The sequence below is a fragment of the Penicillium rubens genome (assembly GCF_028828025.1).
Source record: "Penicillium rubens strain IBT 27055 chromosome Unknown utg000002l_segment0_segment0, whole genome shotgun sequence".
NCBI classification, from domain to species: domain Eukaryota; kingdom Fungi; phylum Ascomycota; class Eurotiomycetes; order Eurotiales; family Aspergillaceae; genus Penicillium; species Penicillium rubens.
This window is the reverse complement of record NW_026890600.1, coordinates 2255691-2280902: the sequence shown is the minus strand read 5'-3', so window position 1 is coordinate 2280902 and position 25212 is coordinate 2255691. Positions and strand designations below refer to the sequence as shown.

At 49.1% G+C, this 25212-nt stretch overlaps 13 protein-coding genes across 13 annotated transcripts; 6 read left to right on the top strand and 7 right to left on the bottom strand.

Moving 5' to 3' along the window:
• Positions 1 to 695: 695 nt before the first annotated feature.
• N7525_003323 (cysteine and histidine-rich domain-containing protein) lies at positions 696 to 1864 on the bottom strand (the record flags this gene model as incomplete). Its single annotated transcript, XM_002559227.1, has 3 exons — positions 696 to 1008; positions 1088 to 1607; positions 1759 to 1864. The coding sequence occupies 3 exons, from the start codon at positions 1862 to 1864 to the stop codon at positions 696 to 698; spliced, it is 939 nt and encodes a 312-aa protein (XP_002559273.1).
• Positions 1865 to 2084: 220 nt separating this feature from the next.
• On the top strand, positions 2085 to 2414 carry N7525_003322 (glutaredoxin family protein; the record flags this gene model as incomplete). Its single annotated transcript, XM_002559228.1, has 1 exon — positions 2085 to 2414. One exon carries the CDS (start codon positions 2085 to 2087, stop codon positions 2412 to 2414), a length of 330 nt encoding a protein of 109 aa, XP_002559274.1.
• Positions 2415 to 3686: 1272 nt separating this feature from the next.
• Positions 3687 to 7068, top strand: N7525_003321 (transcription factor domain-containing protein; the record flags this gene model as incomplete). The annotated part of the gene is made up of 3 exons (XM_002559229.2): positions 3687 to 3843; positions 3908 to 3974; positions 4035 to 7068. 3 exons carry the CDS (start codon positions 3687 to 3689, stop codon positions 7066 to 7068), a joined length of 3258 nt encoding a protein of 1085 aa, XP_002559275.2.
• A 516-nt stretch (positions 7069 to 7584) lies between these two features.
• On the top strand, positions 7585 to 8456 carry N7525_003320 (uncharacterized protein; the record flags this gene model as incomplete). The annotated part of the gene is made up of 2 exons (XM_061212668.1): positions 7585 to 7794; positions 7821 to 8456. 2 exons carry the CDS (start codon positions 7585 to 7587, stop codon positions 8454 to 8456), a joined length of 846 nt encoding a protein of 281 aa, XP_061069689.1.
• A 761-nt stretch (positions 8457 to 9217) lies between these two features.
• Positions 9218 to 10310, top strand: N7525_003319 (uncharacterized protein; the record flags this gene model as incomplete). The annotated part of the gene is made up of 5 exons (XM_002559231.2): positions 9218 to 9421; positions 9482 to 9586; positions 9645 to 9987; positions 10047 to 10223; positions 10279 to 10310. 5 exons carry the CDS (start codon positions 9218 to 9220, stop codon positions 10308 to 10310), a joined length of 861 nt encoding a protein of 286 aa, XP_002559277.2.
• Positions 10311 to 11425: 1115 nt separating this feature from the next.
• Positions 11426 to 12740, bottom strand: N7525_003318 (arsenic resistance protein; the record flags this gene model as incomplete). The annotated part of the gene is made up of 4 exons (XM_002559233.1): positions 11426 to 12073; positions 12141 to 12227; positions 12282 to 12424; positions 12482 to 12740. 4 exons carry the CDS (start codon positions 12738 to 12740, stop codon positions 11426 to 11428), a joined length of 1137 nt encoding a protein of 378 aa, XP_002559279.1.
• A 314-nt stretch (positions 12741 to 13054) lies between these two features.
• Positions 13055 to 13619, top strand: N7525_003317 (putative arsenate reductase (Arc2); the record flags this gene model as incomplete). The annotated part of the gene is made up of 3 exons (XM_002559234.1): positions 13055 to 13207; positions 13263 to 13377; positions 13441 to 13619. The coding sequence occupies 3 exons, from the start codon at positions 13055 to 13057 to the stop codon at positions 13617 to 13619; spliced, it is 447 nt and encodes a 148-aa protein (XP_002559280.1).
• A 612-nt stretch (positions 13620 to 14231) lies between these two features.
• N7525_003316 (uncharacterized protein) lies at positions 14232 to 14483 on the bottom strand (the record flags this gene model as incomplete). The annotated part of the gene is made up of 1 exon (XM_061212667.1): positions 14232 to 14483. One exon carries the CDS (start codon positions 14481 to 14483, stop codon positions 14232 to 14234), a length of 252 nt encoding a protein of 83 aa, XP_061069688.1.
• A 399-nt stretch (positions 14484 to 14882) lies between these two features.
• On the top strand, positions 14883 to 15815 carry N7525_003315 (bZIP transcription factor; the record flags this gene model as incomplete). Its single annotated transcript, XM_002559235.2, has 2 exons — positions 14883 to 15000; positions 15073 to 15815. The coding sequence occupies 2 exons, from the start codon at positions 14883 to 14885 to the stop codon at positions 15813 to 15815; spliced, it is 861 nt and encodes a 286-aa protein (XP_002559281.1).
• Positions 15816 to 15867: 52 nt separating this feature from the next.
• N7525_003314 (uncharacterized protein) lies at positions 15868 to 17126 on the bottom strand (the record flags this gene model as incomplete). Its single annotated transcript, XM_061212666.1, has 6 exons — positions 15868 to 16001; positions 16065 to 16169; positions 16224 to 16298; positions 16350 to 16476; positions 16532 to 16986; positions 17051 to 17126. 6 exons carry the CDS (start codon positions 17124 to 17126, stop codon positions 15868 to 15870), a joined length of 972 nt encoding a protein of 323 aa, XP_061069687.1.
• A 982-nt stretch (positions 17127 to 18108) lies between these two features.
• On the bottom strand, positions 18109 to 19088 carry N7525_003313 (uncharacterized protein; the record flags this gene model as incomplete). Its single annotated transcript, XM_061212665.1, has 2 exons — positions 18109 to 18887; positions 18947 to 19088. 2 exons carry the CDS (start codon positions 19086 to 19088, stop codon positions 18109 to 18111), a joined length of 921 nt encoding a protein of 306 aa, XP_061069686.1.
• Positions 19089 to 20461: 1373 nt separating this feature from the next.
• Positions 20462 to 21492, bottom strand: N7525_003312 (uncharacterized protein; the record flags this gene model as incomplete). Its single annotated transcript, XM_061212664.1, has 3 exons — positions 20462 to 20668; positions 20737 to 20911; positions 21293 to 21492. 3 exons carry the CDS (start codon positions 21490 to 21492, stop codon positions 20462 to 20464), a joined length of 582 nt encoding a protein of 193 aa, XP_061069685.1.
• A 2051-nt stretch (positions 21493 to 23543) lies between these two features.
• On the bottom strand, positions 23544 to 24629 carry erg27 (the record flags this gene model as incomplete). Its single annotated transcript, XM_002559239.1, has 1 exon — positions 23544 to 24629. One exon carries the CDS (start codon positions 24627 to 24629, stop codon positions 23544 to 23546), a length of 1086 nt encoding a protein of 361 aa, XP_002559285.1.
• Positions 24630 to 25212: the final 583 nt, after the last annotated feature.

The window sequence follows — 25212 nt, the reverse complement described above, 5'->3', positions numbered from 1 at the left end:
TGGCTTCCGGACACATAAATACGACCTCCTCGCCCGCGCCTTTACTCTTTTTTTTTCTTTTCTCTCCATCATCAGTAGAGGTTTACATAACTTATGTAAATTTCAACGGGGCTCCACAAATGTGGCTTGCTGAGGGTTATCCTATGGCTTCGGCCATAATGGGTTTTCTTCCGTTCCCGGCCCTGGAGAGTAAAGGCGTCTCTCTTTTTCCCAATCACTTTATGGTTATGCTAGGGTATCCTTCGGGAAGCCCCATGGGTGTTAGCTGTGGAGAGGGCGTCACATACCAAATTTTTCAGTCACTGTTATGTGTTCTGAGGTGGCTTTGCTTGCCTTGGTCTTCAAATTTGATCAGAGGTTGCAATGGCGTAGCATTGAATATCCCACGATGTTCAAATGGTAATTGGCATGGTGTAAACGTACATTCTGTACAACCCATCTTAAAGAGAGCCTCAGAAATCTTGCTAGGTTTATGAGCTCTTGCGGTGCCATATCGCGACGAGATGAACCATATTATGTTCGGGGTTCTATTGCCAAGATACATATATCGTAACTGTCGGCATGCCGAGTACCTTACGGTTCGGTATATGCGACGTGAGCTACATCTACTACTGGAGCGAAGATTCAATTCAATATTGTCGTCACCGTCATAACCATTGAATTTTCTATCGTGTACGCTTTTTACATGTTCCCAATCATGCATGCCCAGCATTACCAATCTGGATGCGCTGTCCAGTCCACTTGTCGTCACTGCGCAACACCGGCCAGCTAGTACCATCAGCCTTGATCAGGCTCAAATCTAGCTTGGTGCCGAGCACACGGAAAGTTGACTTCTCCGGGTCAATCGGCGCAAAGAGAGGATATGTATCCTGGTATCGCTTGTTGTCCGTGGTAGGAAGGTCGAATATAATCGAGTTGGCAGCAAACTCAACCTTGGCCCGTTGCTTGTCAATCTTCTTAAGGTAGAGGGAGACGTTGACGGCGGTGGGAGTCTGGTAGAAATCATTTCTGTAGAATGCGAAAGCATGTCAGTTTGCTGTCTTCAGAACCGTATAGGGCTGGTTCGCCCGTCTTGTCGTATACGCACCTGACTGTGTCCACCTTCTCTTCGCCCGGGGGCTTGGCCTTGCCTACAAACATGTGTCTCTTCTTCTCTGTGCAGCCGGGGATCTTCAGGAATTCATCGAACTCGAGCACCCGGCGTTTGCAGCAGGACCACCCCTTGCTGCCTTCGTGGAAGACCGGCTGGCCCGGGTGGTGGACGCACTTCTCCTCATCGCGAACAGTCGAACCGGTGTAGGACGCGCCGCAACCCCTCCGACGGCACGTCGCGTTGGCTGGAATCTCCACATCCGGATCATCAGACTCCGGCTCCTCAATGACTGGCTTCTCAGGCGGCGCCGCAGTTGCGATAGTCGGGGTAGCGGAGATAGGTAGCCGCTCGGACTTCTTCTGCTCAGCCGGTGTAGGGGGAGCAATGACTTCCTCGGCCTTGGAGGGCTCAGGGGCGGGTGTGTCGTCGACGGTGGAATGCTTGCCGGTTGTGCATGGCGGGATGGCGAGGAATTCCTCAAAGGTCAAGACGCGGGGCTTGCAACATTTCCAACCTGAGAAGTTAGCGGTGTCGCGGGGTAGAAGCGTAACAGAAGCTAGAGACAAGATCGAGTGTCACATTGCGCCGCCGCAATGGTCCACCGTGAACCCTTGGTGGACTCATGGGACACACATCTGGCATAGCTTAAACACCAAGGTACTTACCTTTCTGCCCCTCGTGGAACACTGGGGGACCCGGATGATACACGCAGTCTTCTTCCGGGTCGGTGAAGGTCTTTCCACACGCTTTGTGGACACACTTGCCTGCCATGATGTATAGCAAGACAGATTATAAGGGAATTGACTGGACCAAGTCAGAGGAAAAGATTGTAAAGTGTCCTGGACAGAATGGCGCAGGTTGCCTAACAGGGTTTAGCGGGGAAGCTCGAATGTTCCATCGCGGAGAACTCTGACCGCATTCGCGTCACGGCACCGACCATATCAGAACCCGTGGCTAAAGTCATTCTTCGCATAATTGATATTGTCCCTCCATGATTCCTACGCGTGCCCTTCTCAGTCCAGCCCGCTTGACGCTGTTTACACGCGCGGGCTGTGGCCTATGCGATACTGCCAAAAACACCGTGCTTCAGCTCCAGAAACGGCGCTCCTTTGAATACGTCGAAGCGGACATCATGGATCCTGGGAACAAATCTTGGAAGGATGTTTACGAGTTTGATGTTCCAGTCCTTCACGTCCAGTCAGTTCACAACGAGTTGCCCAAGGAGGCCACACTCTCCGACGCGCGCAAACTGTTCCATCGATGGACAGAGCAAGAACTCGAGCGATGGGTAGACGACGCGGAAAAGTCACAGCCTTCATGAATCCATTTTGGATGAGAAGTAGATGTCCAAATTGTACCGATTGCCATAGTCAACTGGCGGGAACTGGACATTACACCGGGGCATCCTCCTATATGGTGGCATCCGACTCAGTAATACACATGGCGCTGCATTACTTCGACATAGTGGTTTCTCTGGTCCTGTTAGCATGGTCTGCGCTCCAAATTCCACAATGGGATTTATACTTCTGTATGTATTTGATCTACGTATTTTTGACCGTGAGGTGGATGACAGATCCACCTATGATGTACCCAGGTTCCCCATCATTGTACAATATATGTAAACCCTGTTCTCCTACAAGAGACTTAATGTGTTAATTATATACTAGATCTGTAAGTCCAATTAGTGTTCCTACTCAAATTCACCTTTCCTGGCAACTTCGTAGCTGCCTCAATACTTATGGCATTCGCTACAGCTCAGACATTTCTCTCTTCTTCAAACTGCCCTAAGTGCACCCATAATTCAAAAGGTACCACTCGTATGCACAAATTTCTGAGTTCCTTTTGTACTTCAATGTTGTAGATGAATCACAAAGCTATTACCGAGGACATCACAAGTCGTTAACTATAACTAGTTATGTTAGTAGGTGCGGCTAGGCGGTAAGGCAACAACCACCCCTAGCTAGTCGACCTCTCTACCTACATAACCTCAACGGTAGCCCTTAACGTATCATTGTCACTGCGCAAGAAGATGTGGCATATAATTCGGAGTATTTGAGCTGATCTGGCGAGGTTGAATTGGATCTTGAACTCTTGTTTCGCCTCGAATCTCTCGCCGTGATCTGAGTTTCACAACCGTGTTGTCATCTTGACCATCCCGATTCTGCCACGCGCCTCCATCCCTTTTCATCAATTATTCCTTGGTGAATCATTTCAGATAAACATATTATTGAATTCATCGATAATCAGTCTCAAATTCACCCTGTGGTGCTGGCGCAACATCTTTCGCTTGGCACAGTGCAAATGGTTGTTCTCACTTCACCGCGAACCAGTACTTTGCGGACCAAGCAGGAACTAACATCCTCATGCTGTTCAGTTTTACTTGATCACTTCGACCTTCGATGTTGGTGAGTGATTACAGAAAAAAATAAAAATAAAAGTGGGAATTGCTCTTTGTTGCTGGCTTATGGGGGCCTATGCAGCCTCTATCAAGTTGCACTGCACTCAGCCAGGCCAACTCTATCATCTCGAGTTCGAACAATGCAGACTAACACTACTATATCCATAGATCTAATTCAGAGAACATAATCTGACAATGGGAGTTCAAACGCCAATAGCCAATGGCGCCGACGTTCTGCGGCCACCATCGGCTCCGTTGTCAACGACTTCTTCAGCACAGTCAACTCATCCGATTGCGTCTTCTTGTACGAAATGCAGATCAAAGCACCGTCGCTGTGACCGCACTAGACCAGGTAAGTATCCCGTGACTCGATAGGGCAACAAGTATTGGAATTGCGTTACTGACTATTTACATAGTTTGCCAGAACTGTCTGAGCATGGGCTTTGAAGCCGAATGCTCATATCCTTCCGTGGCCTTACCAGTGTATGTTTACCAGTGATACCAGTTTGACCGAGTCAAAATGGCTAATTTTATATCATCTAGTACTGAGAACGAAAGTGCCCAGAACAGAATCACTCAGAAGATTGGTGCTCCACTCTTTGGGCCATTGTTCGATAATCCCTCTGCTTCACCATTAACGGGTGAAAAGAGACCAAGGGTTGCAGGCAGTTCTGAACGGACTGAACTTGTCAATGACGTGGTTGCAGTCCACATCCACAATCACTCTAGCCACGCCCAACAGATGCAGACGCTCAAACCACCTCCCGCAAAACGGCAGAGGATATCCGAACTTTACTCTGGAAGTGCTGCTAGTCAATCTGCGCCGGAGCCGGCTCAAACCTCTCTATCTGGCACCAGCATACCCAGTGGAAGTAGATCGGGTCGTCCACCACGTAGTATATCACCCACCCTACCTGGAGATGAAATGGAGCTCCGGTGCAACTTGACTACCGAAATAAACGTTCAGAGAATGAGGCATCGCAACCTTGCAACAGGGACTCTACGCAACATTGTGAAGCTACTCATGAAAGCCAAGTCTGAACGCCCAACCACTGAACCCACGATTGCTGGGTCGAGTGGTGTGCCATCCAATAACGAGTGGCGTGAAGAAGATGATCTCATGCAAGCTGCAACAATCAAGCTGGAAAAGGGTGGCCCATGCTCTCGTACTCTTCTCAGTCGTTTTGAAAATTTCTTGTATGGCCCATTGATGAGCCCCAACGAGAAGAAGATGCAGGAGCGTATAATATGCGTTGAAGAGTGTCTGTCAAGCGCATCGGCACCGCCGTCAGCCAATCACAACGCTCTGTTCCTCCATCGCTTGAAAAGCATCATACTTAATCCAAAGTCCTATAGCTTGAACCCGAAAGACCCACGCATCGGACTCCTCCGCCACCAGATCCTTGCTGCCATCGCCACTGACTCGAAACTGACTGGTGCGAATCGAAGGAAAATTGCGGAGCTCTTAGACCCAGATAAAGAGATTGCCAATATCAGCGCAAACAGTCCTGGTGTCAAAACAGAAACTCCAATCTCAACGAGGAAGGCGCCACCCAAGCCTACCTCTCCACGCGTGCCTTCCTCCCATACCCCACGAAAGCCCCCAAGAACAACAACAACACGTATAGAAAACTCTGTCGTCTCTCTGTCTCCTTCAACACCCCATCCCCCTCTTTCCCCCCTCCTCTCTCTTTCAACAACCTATCCTCCTCCTTTCCCCTCTCGTTCTTCATCTTTATCCACACCACCTCTGGAACCCATTGATCCGACTGGTGACACCACGTCGTCGCAATCAAATGACACTGCAGCGTCTCCTTCCATGGATCCGCCGTCCAAGAAACGTCCTACCCCTGGTGGCCAGTCCAACGACGCCGTTGCCCCATCCCCAGACCGTGCTGCTTCTGGCACCCAGCCGTCGAATTCCAACGACTTGATCACCCCGGCTCCTGAGGGTGTCTCTTCTGACACACAGTTGTCGAATTCAAACAGCACCATTGCCCACAGCCAACTATTCCCCTCCGATATTCCCAAGAAACTGTGGGGAATTTTCCTCAAGAGTCATGGCCTTTTCTTCCCCGCTCTTGATCTTGACCAACTGAAAGTAGCCTTCAACATGGCTGTGAATGACGGCAGGCTCGCACCAAACGTTATTGATCCAGTCCTCGGGTTTTGTCTTGCAGTCGCCTGCCACCTCACTCTCGAAGAAAGCCTCTGGGAAGGCCGCAAGTGGAGCGATGCCGCTGCATCCACACTGGAGGGTGAGGGAAATACCCCCTCCCTTCACTATTTCCACCGACGGATCCTTCACGTCCAGTATGTCCACATGGTTGGACATTTGGAAAAAGGTTGGGAGATAATATCTCTGGCTGTCGGGAAAGCCGAATCCCTTCAGATGCACACGCTGCATGGTGGTTGCCTCGCTGTAGACAAAGAATCCCTGGAACAGGTTCGGGTGATATGGTTGTCTCTCTGGATGAAGAAACTATCTCTCGCCCTCCAGCTTGGTGTCACCAATCAATGCCTCGATGTTTTTCACGTCCATCCAATGCCGTTACAGTCCCATATTCAGGACACTATGGAGGCGTATGGTAGCAAACGATCGTTTGCGGCAGCTTCTTTCTTCATTGCTTGCGCCTCGCTTTTGAGGAACACTGATGACCTGATCACCGTTGAAAACAGTCTTCGTGTGACTCGCATGGAATGCCCTATCAAATGGATTTCCAACGTGGACCTACGTCCATTCCATGACCTGCATGAGAGTTTGTCTAGCTGGGAAGATGGCTTGCCCAAATGTCTTCGATGGAAGGGAGCCAGCATCGAGTTTGCCTCCCAGTACGACCCAATCGGCCGCCGCTTGTCCCTCCTGGCCCATCTACGCTATATCTACTTCCGACTTCGGCAGTATCGGCCTTTCTTGATACTAGCTTTGCGATTTTCCCATTCGTGCGCATGTGAAAAGAACCCTCATATCACCGGCAGGGATATGGACTCGGTGACTTCGTCTCTTCTTCTCGCGCTGGTGTACCATGGCGCTATTAAATGTCTCACTGCAGCTCAAGACATTGTGCAAACTCTCTCACTTTCATACAATATGGAGAAGGACGACCATAGTAAGTGCGAGCAGCTAGACCATCTCTATGCTGCTGGCCTTGTCTTGATTGCGGCGATGAGGATCCCCTGTCTAGTGGACGGAACCCAGCATTGTGCATCTCCCACAGCCGCGGTCGATAGATCGATGAATACGATGGGGAAGGACCTGCGGCAGGTTGAAACCATGCTTCGGCTTTACCAGGGAAGGTGCCAGCAGGCACCTAGACTAAAACGACGGATCGATCGTTGCCGAGATGCACTCGGCATCATCAGACTTCATTCTGTCTCCTCGCCGACTTTTATTTCGGACAGTGAGATAAGATTCTCGCAGAATGTGTGGCTGCGTATATATGACCGACTGGGCTTGGATGTGCCATTCACGAGATTCCCCAATGGCCGGGCAGACAATGGCAAGGCCACCGGCCGTAGGATGACCTTCGGTTGGCTCGAGAGCCTCCCCTTTGATCTTGACAGCGATAGCGAGTAAGTGGACAACAAACAATATTGGCGAGGGCCCTATAGAGCCGGGCTATATAACATTACTTTCTCTATGAATGCAATCTCTGCCTAAGTTACTAGACTTCATCTGCGTATCTCCGATCTCCTTGATCACAGGCATACTTGAGTCGGAAATTAAAGAAACTTGGGACATTTCCCTCAAGAGTCATGTTGTTCGTTAGGGACACTATTGTCACGACACGCACTATATATATCGGAGCCTGGAATATCTGAGCGTAACGCTCAGATATAGTGGTCTTTTGGCCTAGTGTGTAACTCGCCAGTCCAGGGGCAGGTTGTAACAACTATCTCGGGTTCAGCCTGGCCTGATCATTCTCGCGAAGGTTCCATAGTTAGGGGTCTCTCATTTCTACCTCACTTCTCTTTCACTTTGTTCTTACTTACTTATTTATACGAGGTATGGACGGACTCTCCTACCCCCACTCGGACCTCTAAGACTCATCTATCGTTGCTAGGGACGTCTTAGTTGCTGCTACCACTATGAATGGCCGCTCCAAGCGTGAGCATCTCCAATATCTCTAGGCGGAATGAGACTCCTTCTCTCGAGTCCATCAGGGAACGACTGGGGATTGTGGCTAGTACCACAACCCACCAATCCGTAATCGCCATGACTGTGGAGCTAAAAGGCATCGTCATGTTGCGCAACTACCGAGAACGTTGCCAAAGCTCCAAAAGGGGATTGGACGTTCCGGTAGTGTGCTGGGCCAGGTTAAGCTATAGTCCGTGTCCTCCAACGGGATAGCAACGTACAACGAGCTCGGGTTTGAGCCAGTTGTTTGGCCGCGCGTCTATGACCGACTAAGACTGGACGTCTCATCTGACTACGTAGCCCCGTCAACCGACCCGGACACGTTACCCCCTGAGCTGCCAATAGTCCAATCTGACAGACCGCGCGTCACACAGCCAGGCCTCCAATATAAGACTTGGCGCTACCTCTCCACCGTCGTCGGCCCCACCAGTCAACACAAGCTACTCGTAGCTTGCCTCGATACAGGCTGTGTTATGACAATTATTGACGCAGACCTGGCAAGGTCGTTGGACCTCCCATTGCACAAGTGCACTCCGGTGCCAGTGGCCGGCATCGGGTCACGACATCTATCCTCGGCATTCGTCTCATTCGATGTCTTCTTCAGAGGTTCGGAGAACGCGGCCCGTATACCTGTCGAAGCACACTTGGTGGACAATCTGAAAGCCAAGTTGCTCATAGGAATGGATATTATGGGCCATGAGGGGTTCCGCCTAGACCTCGACGCGCGCAAGCTCAAGATTTCATCGTGTCTAAACATTGAGATACCGATCGCAATTCATGCTGGGCGGCGTACACGGCACGTTGCCCCAACAGGGTCCTCTCGGTAGCTCTGTAGTTACAGGCCGCAGGAATACCTTCAGCTGGCCGGAAAGCCTGTCTGTAGACATGGGACCCGAAATTTAGGCCAATTTCCGGTTGACGGTGGAGGTTTCTACGATTTACCGTTTTGGACTGAGTGATTTAATTTGTGTCAGCTTACAATGGAACCCATCTTTCGACGTTGTAAATGGTTCCTTTGAGATGTAATGTGGTTTCTGATTAGTGGTTGCGCTGGATCATGGAAGTTAAACTGCAATTCACCGATTAAACCTTTTGGTTATAGGGAAGAGAAGGGAAGAGGGGTTTACAGTAAGTATTCCCTTTCCCACCCCGGCGTTTTATAGAGGCGCGTTTTCCCACACCTACAGGGTAATTGATCGGAACTTAGTATCTGAGGTGGGCGGTCACAGGGCTCACAGGGCTGGGTAAACAGCGTCCCTTTTTTTCCTTTTTCTTCTCTTTTGCATATGGATTTCAGTCTAACGTTAAGATTTGCGGACTGGCTCCAGCCCGTTCTACCATTCTCATTCGTCAAATGTAGTGACATGCCAGATACAGTGTGACCCAATGAAATGCCCCTGATATCGTGCTATGAGGTATGGAGTTGAGTGCTTGATTTTAACTTACTGTTGGCACGTAGTGATTGAGAGTTCATCCAATGTGGTGACATGCCGCTACGTCTAGAAGCGGGGATTCTCATTTGCACATATTTAAACCCAGGACCTGCACCTCCTCCGATCACCTCTTTCATAAATCAGAGTCACACAACATGCATTCGAACGCCATCTATACTCATGTCCAAGATCGCTATGGCGACCTGGCTGATCGCTCATCCACCAGTGAGCAGGAGCGAACTGAGCAAAAAATTGCCCAAGCATTCGGCTACGAGGCTGCAGACCTCAGCTCAATCCCCCAGGCTGCGAACCTTGGAGTGAGCTGCGGGAACCCCTTGGCCCTGGCCAACTTGCGAGAGGTGAGTCTCACCTTGCCACTGGACTATTCTACAATGCGACTATCTAACATGTTGTTCAAGGGCGAAACGGTGATTGATCTCGGGAGCGGTGGTGGCATTGATGTGCTGCTGGCAGCCAAGAAAGTTGGTCCGAGAGGGAAGGCTATTGGTGTGGACATGACGAAGGTGAGAATCACACTTCCATAAACAGCTTGGGCTATCCCAGCTAACACAACTGATATAGAGCATGCTTGAACTCGCTCGCAAGAATGCGGAGAAAGCGGGTGCTTCCAACGTGTCCTTTGTTGAAGCCTCGATCACGTCTATCCCCCTGCCAGACGCCACTGCCAGCTGCATCATCAGCAATTGTGTGGTAAACCTCGTTCCTACAGTGGACAAGCATCTTGCGTTCAAAGAGATGTTCCGCCTGTTGCAACCCGGAGGTCGTCTTGCCATCAGTGATATTTTGACTCGAAAGGAACTCCCGCAAGAAGTGACCAATAGTCTTTCTTTCTACGTTGGATGCATTGCAGGCGCCAGCCAGGTTCACGAGTACGAGAAGTACCTTTCCGAGGCAGGGTTCAAAGGTATATGTCGAAGTGCGATTGTGCTTTGTGCGTCTGGCTAACCATCCTTTCCTTCTTAGATATCACGATTGTCGACACCCGCAGTGATCTCAACATTTACAAAGATTTGGTGCAAGAGCAGATGGGCCTTGAAAATATGAGCGATAAGTCGGAACGACCTGGTTGTTGTGGAGTAGCACAAGTGAATAATGCCATTGAAGGAGACTTGTTGGAGCATGACTTCAATGAATGGGCTGGTGAATCTTCAAGACTCTTCGATTGTTGGACCGATACTGACTGATTTTCATCCAGGCTCGTTTCAGATTTACGCAGTTAAGCAGTAGGAGATATGGATATAATAGTGGAAATTGAACCGACATATCTCAAGATATTTCTGTTAAGACTTCAAGAAGCACTTGGTTATCCACCCTGCATCCCTCCAGCGGATTGTTCCCCTGCTTGAAACCATGCTCCATTCGAAAATACAAGACATCCAACTCCAAACCTTTGGTATTGCATTGGATCACCCATTGACAGGCTAAGGAGCACAGAGTTGTATTGCTGTTGCTTGTAGCACTTGATTCAGCGCCCTTACAGCAACCCTGATACTGGTTAAGCTGAGGGTTCAGTTCTGTCTGTCCTACTGTGGGAGTGTCCAAGTTGGTCAAAATATTGGCGTCGTTCGATAGTAACGGAATATCGAAGTTTAGCCCCATATCAGGCGGTAAACTGGACGAATTCCATTGCTCCCAAAATGTCAAGGGAATTTGATTTCCCATATATTGGTGAGTTTCGATGCTACTGGAGAGCGAGCCCGTGATCTTGAAACAGTCAGAATCTGAAGACCATGGTTCTTCAATCTGGTGCTCGTACCGCCGGTACCATATGTGGTTCAGGTGCATCCAAGGAGTTAGAGTTGATATCTAGGGTAGCCAGTAACCCTCTCATCCAGGCATTCTCGGATTGCAGTCTCTCAACGGTTGGTAGGGACGGGGTTGACGTTGATTCGATTAAGTCGTCGTATTTCTTTGCTTTTTCCTCTAAGTCACGAATATACTCTAGCCGTTTTGCCCTTGAGCGCCGTTGATTATTGCGAATACGGGCGAGATCTTCGCTCTACACGAGTAGAACGTGAGTGGGACACAATCAAATAGATAGACAGATGGGACTGTTCCTAGCTAACCGACCTTGGTCTTCGTTTTTGGACGAGGCATAGTTCAAGTTGATCGTACCAAAGGACTTATGGGATAGAGAGATGAAGTTGAAGACCTTCGAACATTCCAATATTTAGATGTCATACGTTATGATGAACTGGAGGAAAGTTGAGATGGTCCAATTAAGTAAAAGTGGCATGTCACTGCTGAATAAATACCCCGCAGGTCGTATACGGGTGTGACTCCAAGTAGATTAGGGCTCTCTGACCAATTAACTATTGATAATCTATACATGCATTTTGATATTAATCATTCCAGCCAAGTCGTCTCGCTATCAACTTGACGGCATATACCAGACCCAACAGCACGGGGACTTCTATAAGAGGCCCAACAGTCGCAGCAAGAGCCTGGTTGCTATCCGCGCCGAACACCGCCACCGCAACAGCAATAGCCAATTCAAAGTTGTTGCTAGCAGCAGTAAAGCTCTGCACAGTGGACAACTTATACCCGAATCCCAATTTGTAAGCGACAAGGAGTGTCGCGAAGAAAATGACAAGGAAATAAACGATGAGCGGTGCTGCGACTCGAACCACAGAGACGATTTGGTGGACCACATGGCGGCCTTGCGAGGCGAATAACACAAGGATTGTAAATAGGAGCCCAATGAGAGACCATGGACTGAGCCATTTCAAAAAGGTCTCGTCGTACCATTTCGCAGAAATCCGTCGGATCACGAAACGGGTGAGAATTGCGGCACCAAGAGGGATTCCGAGAAACACTGCAACACTTTTGGCGGCTATTGAATATTCGAATGTGACTTCGTCGCCGCTGATGACGCTGATGAAGAATACTCCCATTGGGGCGAAAAGAACCATCTGCAAAATCGAGTTGAGAGCAACAAGGATGGCGCAATATTCACTATCGCCTCCAGCTAGACCCGTCCAAACCAGGACCTGATAGAGGATAGGAGTCAGTATACCTTGTTTCCAACGGCCCAGCTTCTGAGTCATTTAGGCTTACCATAGCAATGCATCGTGCCAACCCAACAACAATCAGTCCCTGTCGCAATTCTGGCTCGTCGGGCAAAAACGCCCAAGCCAAGGCCAACTAGAGGAACCAAGTTAGTGGTAAGCTTCGCGTCAGGGAAGTTTAATGACGAACCATAAGAAAAGGAGCAATAATCCAATTCAGAAGAACGCTGAAGGCCATCTGGACCCAAATTTGCTTCTCTCGGAAAACATGATGCAAGGATTCGAACCGAACCTTGCACAAGATAGGGTACATCATGACCAATAAACCCACAGCTGGAAATACATATTCAGTTAGTACGAAGCTCGGAAGCCATTTGGACTTGCACGCACCAATAGGAACAGAGACTCCCACGAATTTTCCCTTTTGCAAGGCAGGGCCTGTGCTTGGGACAAAGTTTCCCAGGATGATTCCAATAGCCATAGCAAGGAAAATCCATACTGCCAAAAATCGATCAAGGATACCAAGACTTGAGAACATCGACTGTTTCTCCTGTGGCTCAGCTGGAGAAGATATCTCGCTTTGCTTTTCAACGTCGCATGGTTGACTGGAGGGGACATCCAAACATGCCTGTGTGCGTGTGCACGCCATGAGAAATGATCGAGATTATCCGATCAAAGACTTGAATAGAAGAATATAAATGGTTGGAATTCAAGATAGCTAGGGTAGCATGGACTTTTATATTGGCCAGCCCTGTGAATATTTCCATAGAACCTAATGGCAGGGATATGTCACGGGTGGGCGCTGATTGGCAGAAGAATCTGAGTGGGTCCGACCAATCAGCGCGCGGGAGCGACATTCCCGACAGCCAGCGGGGTACCTAAGTAGGCCGTTCAACCTGCTGTCAGCAGTCTTAGGAGTGTCAAACCTCTCAATACTCAATTCCAATATTTACCTTAGCCAGAATGTCAACCGAACTCCCTTGGCATGCTGCATATCCCGCACCAAGGGGTGCGGCACCTTCCATATCGCGGGAAGAGCTGGTGCAATGGATTCGAGATGGTAAACAAGCAGGCAAAGACTTTATTCTTGTTGACTTGCGTCGGACAGATTATGAGGTATGGACAGTCCGAAAAAGGAAGTGACATCTTCATGAGCTGATGTGTCAAAAAGGGAGGAACGATCCAAGGGTCATTGAACTTGCCCGCTCAGAGTTTATACCCCACGATCCCGACATTATATTCCCTTGTATCGAACAGCAGCGTGAAATATGTGATTTGGTATTGTGGTAAGTTTGGCTGGATACATAAGATATCGATTTTGTGAAAAGCGAATACTAATCTGCATCCAGGATCATCTGCCGGTCGAGGTACTCGTGCAGCCGGCTGGTTTGCGGATTATCTGGAAGATCAACAGGATACCGAGGTCAAGAGCTTGGTTCTCTCAGGGGGCATTAAAGGATGGGCTGCGGCCGGTCCCGAGTATACATCCTTGATGACAGAGTATGATGCCTCTGTCTGGACAAAGTAAGAGTATTCGGTCGAATTAATTAATTGAATGACATGATGTCTGTTTCCGACTTGCCATTTTAACAAGGGGTCTCGAAAGAGCTGCTTGACGAAAAAAACTTCCCTTGGATGTTATAAGACGCTCAAGCACCACCCCCGACTAGGCAAGCTGCACGCCACATCGCGCACCCAGATATGTGCATTGCTGATCGTGGGACTACCGTCCCATGATTCTCAGGCGGTCTTTGATCCCTGATCTGCATTGTATTTGTTATTTTGGATATATGTGCAAGTTTTTCTACGATGTGAGGTGAGGTAAGCAAGAGTAAAATTAAGCTTATAATTAACCTAGCGGGGCTCGTCATGTCCATGTAAACAACCTGAACCTTGGAAAGAGTCCAACCAAAATGCTCGGAATGCCCGATCAAAGGGGAACAGTATCCCCTTATGCAGACCCTGAGGCTAAAGAGTGTATATTTGGAGCTATCGATCGCTGGGAACACTGTTACTGATTTCCCGCAAATGCCCCGGTGCACTCCGTGAGGGCTGTCGTTCTCCGGTATGTTAGCAACGTCCCCGATATAAGAAACCAACAAACGAAAGGTACACACACCGGATACCTGTGTTAAACCATTCAATTATTGCCAAGATGAGGTTGGTGCGAATGTGCCTCGGAGATGTTCTTATCGAGCGACTCGTGCCTTGCTTCTTCTTCTTCATTTGTGGGCTCAACCGGACGTGGAGCAGCCACCTCGCTCAAAGTGGCATAAGGATCATCATCCCTATTATCATCCGCAGTCTCTGTGTGTGGCTTGATTTCTGGTTTGGAACGTGAGTCTTTCTTATGGCCACAGGTGAGTATCCGCCGGAGCTTGGAAAGTGTCATGTTATATCCAGCAATAAATGAGATTAATATGTACTGTGACAGAAAATTTCTAGACGGCCATTGTCTCCAAGACATAGACCGTTATTCCGTTGGACGTTTGGCCACTAATTATGCTACGTCATGACTATGAAGGGGTGAGCAGACCATCGGACGCATTTCCGAGTTTCCCGGAGTGTTATTAGGACACTTGGAACCTAGTCAATATTATTGAGCCCAATTTAAAAAAATAGAAGATGAATAGACCAGCTCTAAAATACTTGTAGTTAAGTCGTCCAGTTACGCTGTCCGATTTACCTCGGACCTAACCCCCCGGACTTTACCCTAACTCCGAACTTGGCATTGCCTTGGACACGCTTCTCACGTCTAAACACTTCGTGCCATCAACGACAGATCTTTAAGATGACTTTCCAAGTTGATCAACTGCCCCTCGAGCAAAAAGCTTCAGATAATTCGATAGGCGTATTAGATCCTGTGGCCCGAAGACGACTCCAAAATCGTCTCAATCAACGTGCGAGCAGTAGGTGGCACCCCTATTCGACACGCCCGGCCTCTCAACTATATGAACTGTTCAGACTAACCTTTAATATAGGACAAAGGAAGGCGTCAGAGTGTAAAAAGCAACGCAACCCGGCAGGCAGCAAATGGATTGTCTATGTCGAGGATTCAAACATCCCAAAAAAGAATGCATTCATAGAAGAAACAACAAGCCATCAAGTTACTAAACCATCGCCGCCTCCCCGCCAAAATGAAGAACATTTCTGTTACCTCAACCCTGTCCAGCGCGATGAATGTATGATCTGGCTCCGTGCAAAAGCTTTGCATATGATGGAGAACCCGGTTCTCACACCCAATCCCACTTTTTGCATCTCCCAGTACAATATACTCCGAGCTATATTATTCAACGCCGAACTTATGGGCCTCACACTTGATCTTCTCAACGAAGACCTCGCCTCGCAGTTCAACCTCGTCGGTCCATCGACGTCGGCGACACATCTCCCAGCAAGCCTATGTCCATCCCCAAAACAAAAGGAAATCATCCACCACCCCTGGATCGATTTGATTCCAATGTTGTCCCTACGGGAGGCGCTCTTGTCTAGGGCTGATGTACTCGACGAAGATGAAGTATGCAGCGATCTTTATGGGGGTTGTGCTTCCCAAGAGGTCGGGCTTTGTGTTTGGGGCGAAGCTTGGGATCCACGTGCCTATGAGGTCTCGGAGACGTTGACCAGGAAATGGAGTTGGATGGTAAACGACTGTCCCGATGTCATTAAGACTTCTAATTACTGGAGGAAACAACGAGGGGAAAAGCCCATCATGCTTAAGATCAAGTGATATTCCAATTCATATATAATAATCACAGCAAAGTCATTTCAACTTGCGTGCCTCATAGACAAAAATTCTCCTTAGTCAGGCTCTCGCTCAGCTCCCAAAGTTTGGTCCAGTTGCCTTCGTCGTTGATATGGGTGTGCAATTCGTGGTCGGAGACTGCGTTCTGGTTGAGGTATGAGCCATTGTCCTCTGCATACATGATTAGTCAAAGGGAAACATGACAGATTTTACGTAGGTAGGTCTTTTGATTACCTGCGATGGTAGGGTCAATCATCCCTGTGATGACGGTGGCGGCTCCTTCTGAGGTAGTAGTCCAAGGGGGGATTTCCATTGGCTTCCCATCCATGTCAATCATGGCTAGAGAAGTCGGTTAGTGAGAAATAAACCATCCACCGAGAGGGCAACACATACCTCCGGCCTTTTTCCATTCATCGACCTGGTCCAGGAAGTCGGGAGGGCAGTGTCGTTGCAGACCGGTCCGAACCGCTAAATCTTGTTAGCTTGATTCACTGCGCAGTAAGAAGAAGTAAGACATACCGCCAGGATCAACACTGAAAACACGGATTTTCTCAGCCTTCAACTTTTTACCCAGTCTCTTAACGAACATAACTCTCGCAGCGTTCGACTGGCCATATGCGACCATGGGGTCATATGTTTGACCATCCTGCAAGGGAATTGAATGTCAGCTCTGTTAAATATAAGCTGTGAGTCGAACTAACACTAAAATTGCAGTTGTCGAAGTGCATCTTCCCTTGTCTGGCCATGGACGAGGCCATTATAACCACAGACGAGCCCGGTCCTGCAGCACGGATCTTGGGTAAGAGCAACTTCACGAATAGGAAGTTCGCCAGGTAATTGACGCCCAGTTGGCTCTCAAATCCATCTTTGGTCTTGCTGTAAGGTGGGAACATTACGCCGGCCACGCAGACAAGGTGATCGATGTGAGGCACATCCTTCAGGTCTTCGACAGCATCTCGCACGGCAGCCAAGTCACTAAGGTCCATGTTGAGAAAGCGGGTTTCCACATTCGGCTTGGCTGACTTGATTTTGTCTTGAATTCCTGCCACCTTTGCCTCGGCACGGGCACTCAGGATGAGGAGCTTTGGATCGGCGGCCGAAAGCTGGAGTGCGAGTTCGCCTGCGATCGAGTCGTCGGAAACGCCGGTGATGAGGACTTTGGAGGAAAGCATGTTTCGTCAGTACTCTTCTCCTTGGCATACAATTGGGGTCTTGCACACCTGTCTTTCCAGCAAGGGCCTTGCCATACTTCTCGAGAACGGCTTCAGAGCGGAGGATCTGTTGATTGTTGGACATTTTAGTTACGGTGTTTGAAGGTAACAATCTCAAGCGATGAAGAAAGCAAAGAAGTCTTTGATATCTCCTTACTTTCCACCAGCTGCAATGGTCGCTTTTATATATTTCCTCTCGGTGATAATGAGATTAAGTGTTCTTCAAGTGCATGTCGAGTATAGTTCGCAAGGACCAATCAACGTCCACGGAAATCCCGATTAAAAGCCTGCACCTTACCATATCGGGTTAGTCCGTTGTCATCAAGTATCGAGTCCATCGGGTTGTTTCTTCAAAAGCTTTGATGACCGATTAGAAGGTAATGGAACATATTGGGAACACAATTTTTGAAAAATATGGAAGGTGTTAAGATGAAACTCCGTTAATTCCGACAAACTCTGGCTTGTGCAGGCGAGATTACGTCCAATATTAGAACATGTTGGGATTTGATGAAATACAAAATTCCGCTTGAATAAGTACAACACAGACAGCGCTTAGCTGTAGGTAGGCATGTTCCTTTCCAAAGACGGTTAAACAAAAAATGTCCAAATTGAGAATATAGGTCAAGATACGCACAAAGTCGCCTGGGTTGCACATGTAGGATCCCCCCTTCATTGTGCGACTGTAGAGGAATTGCCCGATTGAGTCATGCTGTGCATCAAGTGGAGATGATGGACTTGGGGAAAACTACCGTACATTATGCCGTGGTTGAATTTGCCCATCCCTTGTCTTCTGCAAAACGAGTTCGTCATGATCATAGTGCTGCTTTGCCCTTTGATTTCATAACTCGATGCAACAACGAACATATGGGTGGAAGACTAGAGATACAGACGAATGCCAAGTCGAAATGGCAAATATGATTATTAGATTCCAACAGGAGGCTAAACCAGAGCCACCGGCCCAAATGTCTACACGTATCTAATACAATGCGCCAAACCAAATAAGACAAGAAAGGTCATCACACATATCAGCAGACAGGCACGAGGTAACAGTACTCAAACAGCCCGCACTAGAACCACATGATGCCTGCAACAAGACCGATCACAACAGCCATACAACTTCCATGGAGCTCTTGCGAGTGCCGACCAGCGGCAGCATCGGTGGAATCCTCAGCGCCAACTTTTTGTTGGGGGGCTTGCTCGGATGAGGTGAATAGACCTTGATTTGAGGCCACGGAGTTGGGTACAGCGGGGTTGGATATTAATGATGTGGGAGCCCCAGTGATCTGCTCCGGAAGGAAGATCGACTTCGCATATTTTGCTCCGTGGAGTCCAATGCGTTTCCCAAAGCCAATTGCGACATGGCAGGCCTGCTGACATATATCACGGAGGGAGGCAGGAGATGGAAATGGTGGCTCATCAATGCTGTCGGAGGAATTACTATATGACAGGATGGTTGGAGAAGATTTGTTGTCAAAGGTCGGTAGAGATTCGTTGAGGGTGACTGTAGGATATAGATGCGTCGAGTCCGCACCTAGACTGCGATTGGAGAATGACGTGAGGAATGGGTAGTCGTCTAATTGCTGAATGAAGTAGGTTCTGAATGCGCGAGCTCTGCGGCTGAATGAAAATGATGATTCGCGGGTTAAAGATGGAAGTTGACTTTTATTTGCGACGGCAGTTGTTTCGCTGCCCGGGACCGCAGCGGGATTTGCAACCCGCGCAGTAAGCGGCGGGCGATTGCCATGCGACCGAGGTAATGATTGAAGAATCCATGATTTCTGAGCCTCATTGAGCGGGTGTGCTTTCGGTCCTAACGCAGTGACACTATCTTGAAGGAGAGGGACCTCTGAACAGTGGACTTGGTTAGTTGACGTGAAATTGAGATTGGCGGAAAGGGGGACGTACGGCGAGCTGCACCAGTGTAGAAGCTGAAGTCCGCGAACTTCGAGTGGTAGAGATTCGGTAATGATGGCACCAATGTGAGAAGCGAGAATGCAATGAGGATGAGGAGTGGGAGAGCGCCAGGTTTATCCAAGCCAGATCGCATCGTCCCTGCTCCCTGACTCCGTCCCGGAGCTTCCAAACGGTGTGTTGAGGTTCAGGCTTCGTGAGAATCGAGGAGAAGCAAGAATGACGATTTCAAGGCCATGGAGGGGATAAGCTCGGGTGTTTCGCGTTTCAATGCAACGTTCCGCGGGATGCAGCGTTTCTGCAGAGCAACGCGCCGACGCGCAGGGGGGCTGGTGTTATCTGGAGTGTGGCCGGGTAGGTGTGAATGTTGTACTCCGTAGGAGTTAGAGACAAAAGATGAGGGAATCACATATGCGGTGGGTTCAAGTGGATTCGACGGGTTAATAGTCGAATGAGATGCGATAAGGAGCCCTCGGGGTAGGTGGATGTCCTTTCTTGGCCTCTTTTTTTTCGCACAGAGCCCCGAGTATGACGTCGACGACCGTTTCGTAGCACCACGATAATCTGGACGTATTCGAAATTTGCCGTTTGATCTGAAATGTACAGATTCTTCAGCCAAAAGTGCCGAAGAATGTTCTCCCACGTTGGCAGTTTGGCAGTTTGACAGTTTGAAGATTTCGCAGAATGCTGGCCTGAGGCATCACTGTCCCTAGCAACGTGTCGATCACCAAAACAGGAAAAGCAGGAAAAGCAGGATCTCGCAATCTTCCCCGAACCCTTGTATTCGCAATACTCCTTATGCATATAGAGCCACTTTTCTAGATTGTAGAGCGAAATAACAATGCGGGACACTGCACTGCCGGGAAAACGTGAAGGTTCTCCCATATCTTTGATCTCGAATTCGCCTTTTACTTGCTGGGAACTCCTGCTCGACTTCTTCATCGGTGGGAGCTGCCGTGATGAAATCATCAACATGAACAAGTAGAAACCATGTACCAAGTAGTAGAGCCGATGGAGTGACTTGAGCCGTCAAAGAGCGTAGCCTAGCGTAGCCAGGACTGAGACAGATTCTCTATTTTCGGCCGCCATAGTAAAAACCGTCTTTCTTTTGTCGGTTTTCCCATTCAACAATCATTTGTATGTATTTTGTATCTATGCCGGAAAGGTCGTCTTCCATTCTCTCGAACAGATCTCGGCCCAAAGGCTTCGTTAATGCGTCTACGATGTTGTCGGTACTCGAATTTAACTGCAAGGAAACAATACCATGTCTAACTGCGTGCAGTACAAAATGGTATCTTGCATCAATTCACTTCGTTGCTGAAGGTTCCCCAACCAGTCTCAACTTTCCCTTGGTCTCTTGTAGGGACTGAATAATGATAACTCTTCGTTTGGCCGCTGTCTTTTTCCGGAGCACATCCTCGTCACCCCGCATCCTTTGAGGTAAACCCGTTCGTGAGTAACCTGCTCGCGAGGGGGTTTACATGAACCGGGGAACAGCCGGCCTCATCATCAGCGCTGTTTGCTGTGCATCGTAGAGCGCATGGTGGTTGCGCCCCGAGAGGTGGGGGTTTGCATGAGCCGGGGAACAGCCGGCCTCATCATCAGCGCTGTTTGCTGTGCATCGTAGAGCGCATGGTGGTTGCGCCCCGAGAGGTGGTGCTTATAGTACGCACGTCTCAGGACGCCCCCGACATAAAGAAAGAGGAAGTCGGTCAGCTGTGAGTGATCTTATATACTGTTAGAGCCATATCCTGTAAACATAGGGGAGAGGACCTTATACCAACCGAGGGATATCCTGGCCCGGAAGGCGTATAGCAATCCATGCAAGCATCGTTGAAGAAGACGTTATTCTCCTTCTCCACTACACCACAGCAACTCTCATCGCCCCATTCGCTGCCAGGCAGTCGTGGCACGTAGGGGTAATGACCCAGCCAAACTCTGCCATCTGCCGCAGTAGCGCTATCGTTGTGGTTAGCTTGACTGCGGTAGTCTAGTTCAGGTCATTTCATACTTTTTTGGTGACAGTGTCTCGGTCATTATTTCACGCCCATCGGCCATTGCCATTGCTCTTACCACCGGGTTCCTAGAAGCGGCGAAGTTACACGAGCAGTTTGAACATCCGAGTCAGATACCCTACAGATCAGGGAAAGGGTATATCGTCTAGTTGTATCGGCGTGGGGAATGGCGTTTGCGTGAATTCGTTGTATATAGCCATATACAATAATCGAGTACTCTGGCCCTTTTAAATCATGAGGAGGATCTGAAGTACCTCCTGGGAGAACATATTAGCTTCAAAGCTGATATCAACCACACCCGAAGCCTTGCTCTCTATAGACTTACCGACGAGGACACTGAAGCTGTTGAGAATGCCCGGCTGTCTGATGGGAAACAATATCGGTAGGAGATGAAGGAATCGGCGAAGCCAGCGGAGGTACTTGTGAAACGCTGGCGCTGGTCTTGAACTGAATCCCGTCCAAGGGCGTGCCGGGAGACCGCTGCCATTCGTCGAGGGCGACCTTGCACTGGATGCCAACCGCCATTGTGGGTTGTTTCCGTCGCAAGTGTTTATAACTCCATCACAATTAGTTTGAAAGTGAGAACGTGGGCTCGTCGTGTTGTCTTGGGGATATTGTGATGACGCTACTACGTAGGGTCAGGGAAGCAGAAGGGAGAGAGTTGTATTGGGAGAGAGAGAGCGAGCTCCTACAACTACCTATCTATGAGGGGTCAGTAGAAACTCCCATTTTTCTCGGTTTTCAATGCCGCTTTTAGATCGACCTATTTGCTTCATAAGATCGTGGATCCCAGCGGCGGCTTTAGTGTGATCTCATAGGATTTTGCATCTTGCAGTTTGCCCAGCTGCACTTCCATTAACTACATGCCATTGCTCTTTGGAGCTGATCGCATGGCCCCTGCGTATGTACGGGGCATCTTGGCTCTCAATCCGACGCCAAAGGGTGAGTTTCACCAGTAATCCCATAGCATCAGTTCCATGTCTCCTCCGCTTGCTACGGTGGCCTTAACCGTGCATTGTGCTCCTCCGCTGTCAGTTTACCATATTTCTTCTATCTGATGTCTGCGTATCTCTCCGGAGACTTTCGTGGACTCGGTGGAGCAGTAGGACTCGGTGGGACGGAAGGACTCGGTACGGGAGGCCTCGGTGCGATAGGCCTCGGTAGGAAGGGGGTAGCACCTAGCATTTCTAGTGGATTTAAACGAGCTGGATTCGGCTATGGTTTGGATTGCGGAGGGGAGATCTGCTGTATCTGCTCTGCTCTTGTTTAATGAATTTTTTTCTGCTATAAATTTTCGTCTGCTATAATCCGGTGCTCTTCCCCTAAGCTAATATGCTGAATGTTCTGTGTGGTATCATTGAATGATTGTGATGCATTACGATCATTTCTATTCGTATGCCTACGCGTAGCTGGCGAGACGACATAGAGACTGCTGAGCTAGCAAATCCCATTTCCCTATAAGAGATCGCTTGTTGATTGGCCTTTGATTCTATAGCTTGTTGGTCTGATACTAATTGTCCGAATTGAACTAGATCCGCTTCTGTCTCTGCTATCGCCGTACCGTGTCCGATGACTATATTCCCGGATGTTTTGACGATTTGAATCAATATATGGTTGACGCGACGTGATTGGTCGAATCAAAAGGATAAAAGGGTAAAATGTGGACCGACAAGGTGGGTCAAAAGCCCCGGTGAAGATTCTGATTGATCGGTCCGGTCGGGTGTTGTGGGGTCCAAAAATGTATGGTCCACCCCGCCAGTTTTGATCTGCACTCCTATCCGCGACTCTCTCTGCACGGAATAGGTGAAAATTGAATGAATGCAATCTGCTGATCTTGTAGATGAAAGCTCTTGAAAAAATGAGGGGTCATAACCTGACGACGCTACTACGTAGGGCCAGGGAAGCAGAACGAAGAGAGTTGTATTGGGGGGGGAGAGAGCGAGCTCCTAGAACTATCTGTCTACCAAGGCGTCGATGCCTAAACACAGATGCATCCACAATACCGGGAACACTTTGGGCATCAGCTGCGCCAGGGTTGCGCTTCCTAAGTGACTGCCATCCAGGGGATGGAAGCTGGGATTTGGAGTCTCGGTTTATAGATGGAGTGGATATTTGATATAGAAAATCATAATGAGTAGTGAACCCAAAGCCAGGGATAGATGTAAAGCAGATATAACAAAACAAAAAGGGAATCAGGAGATGTGGTATCTACTCTATTTGTGCCGCCTTATATAGGGAAATATCGGCAAATAACAAACCATAGGCCATGCTTGTTTCTCCGGATTCTCTGGTATAGGAAATGCGGTGTTATGTATGACGACCACTACAAAGACCTGTACCGACGCAGCATCACTAACTGCATAGAGCACAAACCATGTCATTTGTTCATCAACAGTGAATGAAAGTCATGAAAGCATAGCGTATATCTACAGATATCAAGAGAAATCCAGACTGTCTATATACACATGCTCAGTGAGAAAAGAAACAAGAGAAAATCGATACGTCGAAGCACGCCAAAGATACGGACAAGAATCGGGACATCATTTCTTCTTTAATCATGCACGTTTCCATTTCCATCAAATCGGATTCATCATAGAAGCATCAGGAACATCCGGCTGGCTCACTCCCACCTGCGCCCCGGAGACAGGTGTAGATTTCGTAACCGGCACTGGCGAGACGGTAGTCGGCACACTGATATCAAGATGGCTAGGCGAGCGACTACTGCGACTGCGTGAGCCACCACCGCGAGAGACACTGCTCCCCGGAGTGTCAGTACTGGACCCGGCCTTCCCGCCACGTTTGACCATCTTCCCCAGTACGCTGACGATCTCTGCGGCGTCTTCGAAGCTCTCGTCGTCCATGCCTTCTTGGGCATTGTAGACGTCTGCGATGGCCTGTTTTGCGAGGCGGCGGCAGGCGATGGGGTCTTGGAGGCAGTCGTATAGATAGGCTGCGTATTCGAGCTTGACGGAGAGACGGAGGGGGTGTGAGCCTGGTAGGAGTTTGTCGGAGAGGGTTGCTGCGTGGTTGAAGCAGGCTGTTGCTGTGGCTGTGTAGTCTAGTGGCGGGAGGAGGAAAGAGGAAATGGGTTGAGGGGGCTGAACTGGTTGTAATACTGGTAGGCCTGGGGGCCGGGATGTCGGTGTTGATTCCGTATTCATTTTGGACTTGTAGGGGTCTGAGACGCCGAGGGCGGTTAGGGTATCTGCACCGTATATGGAGTCATGTTTGAGGCGGGTGGGCATGTCGGTGTCGGGGGTGAAAACTGGGCGACTGTGGAATAGTACGAAAATATGATAGAAGGAAGCGCGTAGCTTGTAGGCGAGCACTTTTAGCTCGACGAACCTCTCTACCATGGGAAGGATGTAGCCCTCCAGTATTAATAGGCCTTCGCGGGAGAGCCATATGATGTGATGGTACAGCTGGAGGGATCTTGTTTCACGTGTTGTGTCGAGGCGCCGCAGCTTGCGGGCTCTAAGGAGCTTCTTTGATAGCATGACGGAGACGCCAAGGACTTTGTATAGCATTGCCGAGAGCAGGGGGTTCTCGAGGCCCATGACGGCCGCGAAATTGCCCAGGGCCTTCTGGTCCACTTCGGAGGAGGCCATCCATAAAGCCCACGACCCGGGAATTGGTGAGTCTGGGCAGATAGAGTCAGCCATATTGGTCAATTGGTCTCAAGCAATAGGCAGGGTGGAGGTTCGGCGAAGACTAATTGACCGAAAGAAAACTCAATTGAGAAGCTAGGAACGCCTCAACTGACAAAGGAATCGGCAAAGACAGCCCAGACTTACCAGAAAGCACGCAAACAAAATTTCAAATAACAACCAAACGCAGCGACTGAATCATGCTCCAACCACGCGCGTATCGCCGAGCCGCGGACCAATTGACCTGCCGAATCAATATCTTGGCGCACAAAATATCCAGACTGTTCCAGCGACGCGCCGGATCGACAATACAAAATATACAATATCCGAAACCAAAAGCAGCAAATTGGGCGCAAGCTGCAAGGTTCAGCAGGGCTCGAGGGGTCGATTGTTCAGCCCACGGAGTATATCACAGCCAATGGCTTTCGTTCGTGGCACGGGTACCAAATCCAATTGCGACAATCTTGGAAGTATAGAAGTTCGAATAGTAGTAGAACAGTGTGGAACAACGCTATCCGATCAATCGAATCAATATTGCCCGTTTCGGTCTAGCGACGGCTGAGTTCCGAATGTCGTATTCGCACTGTATCGTGGCTGG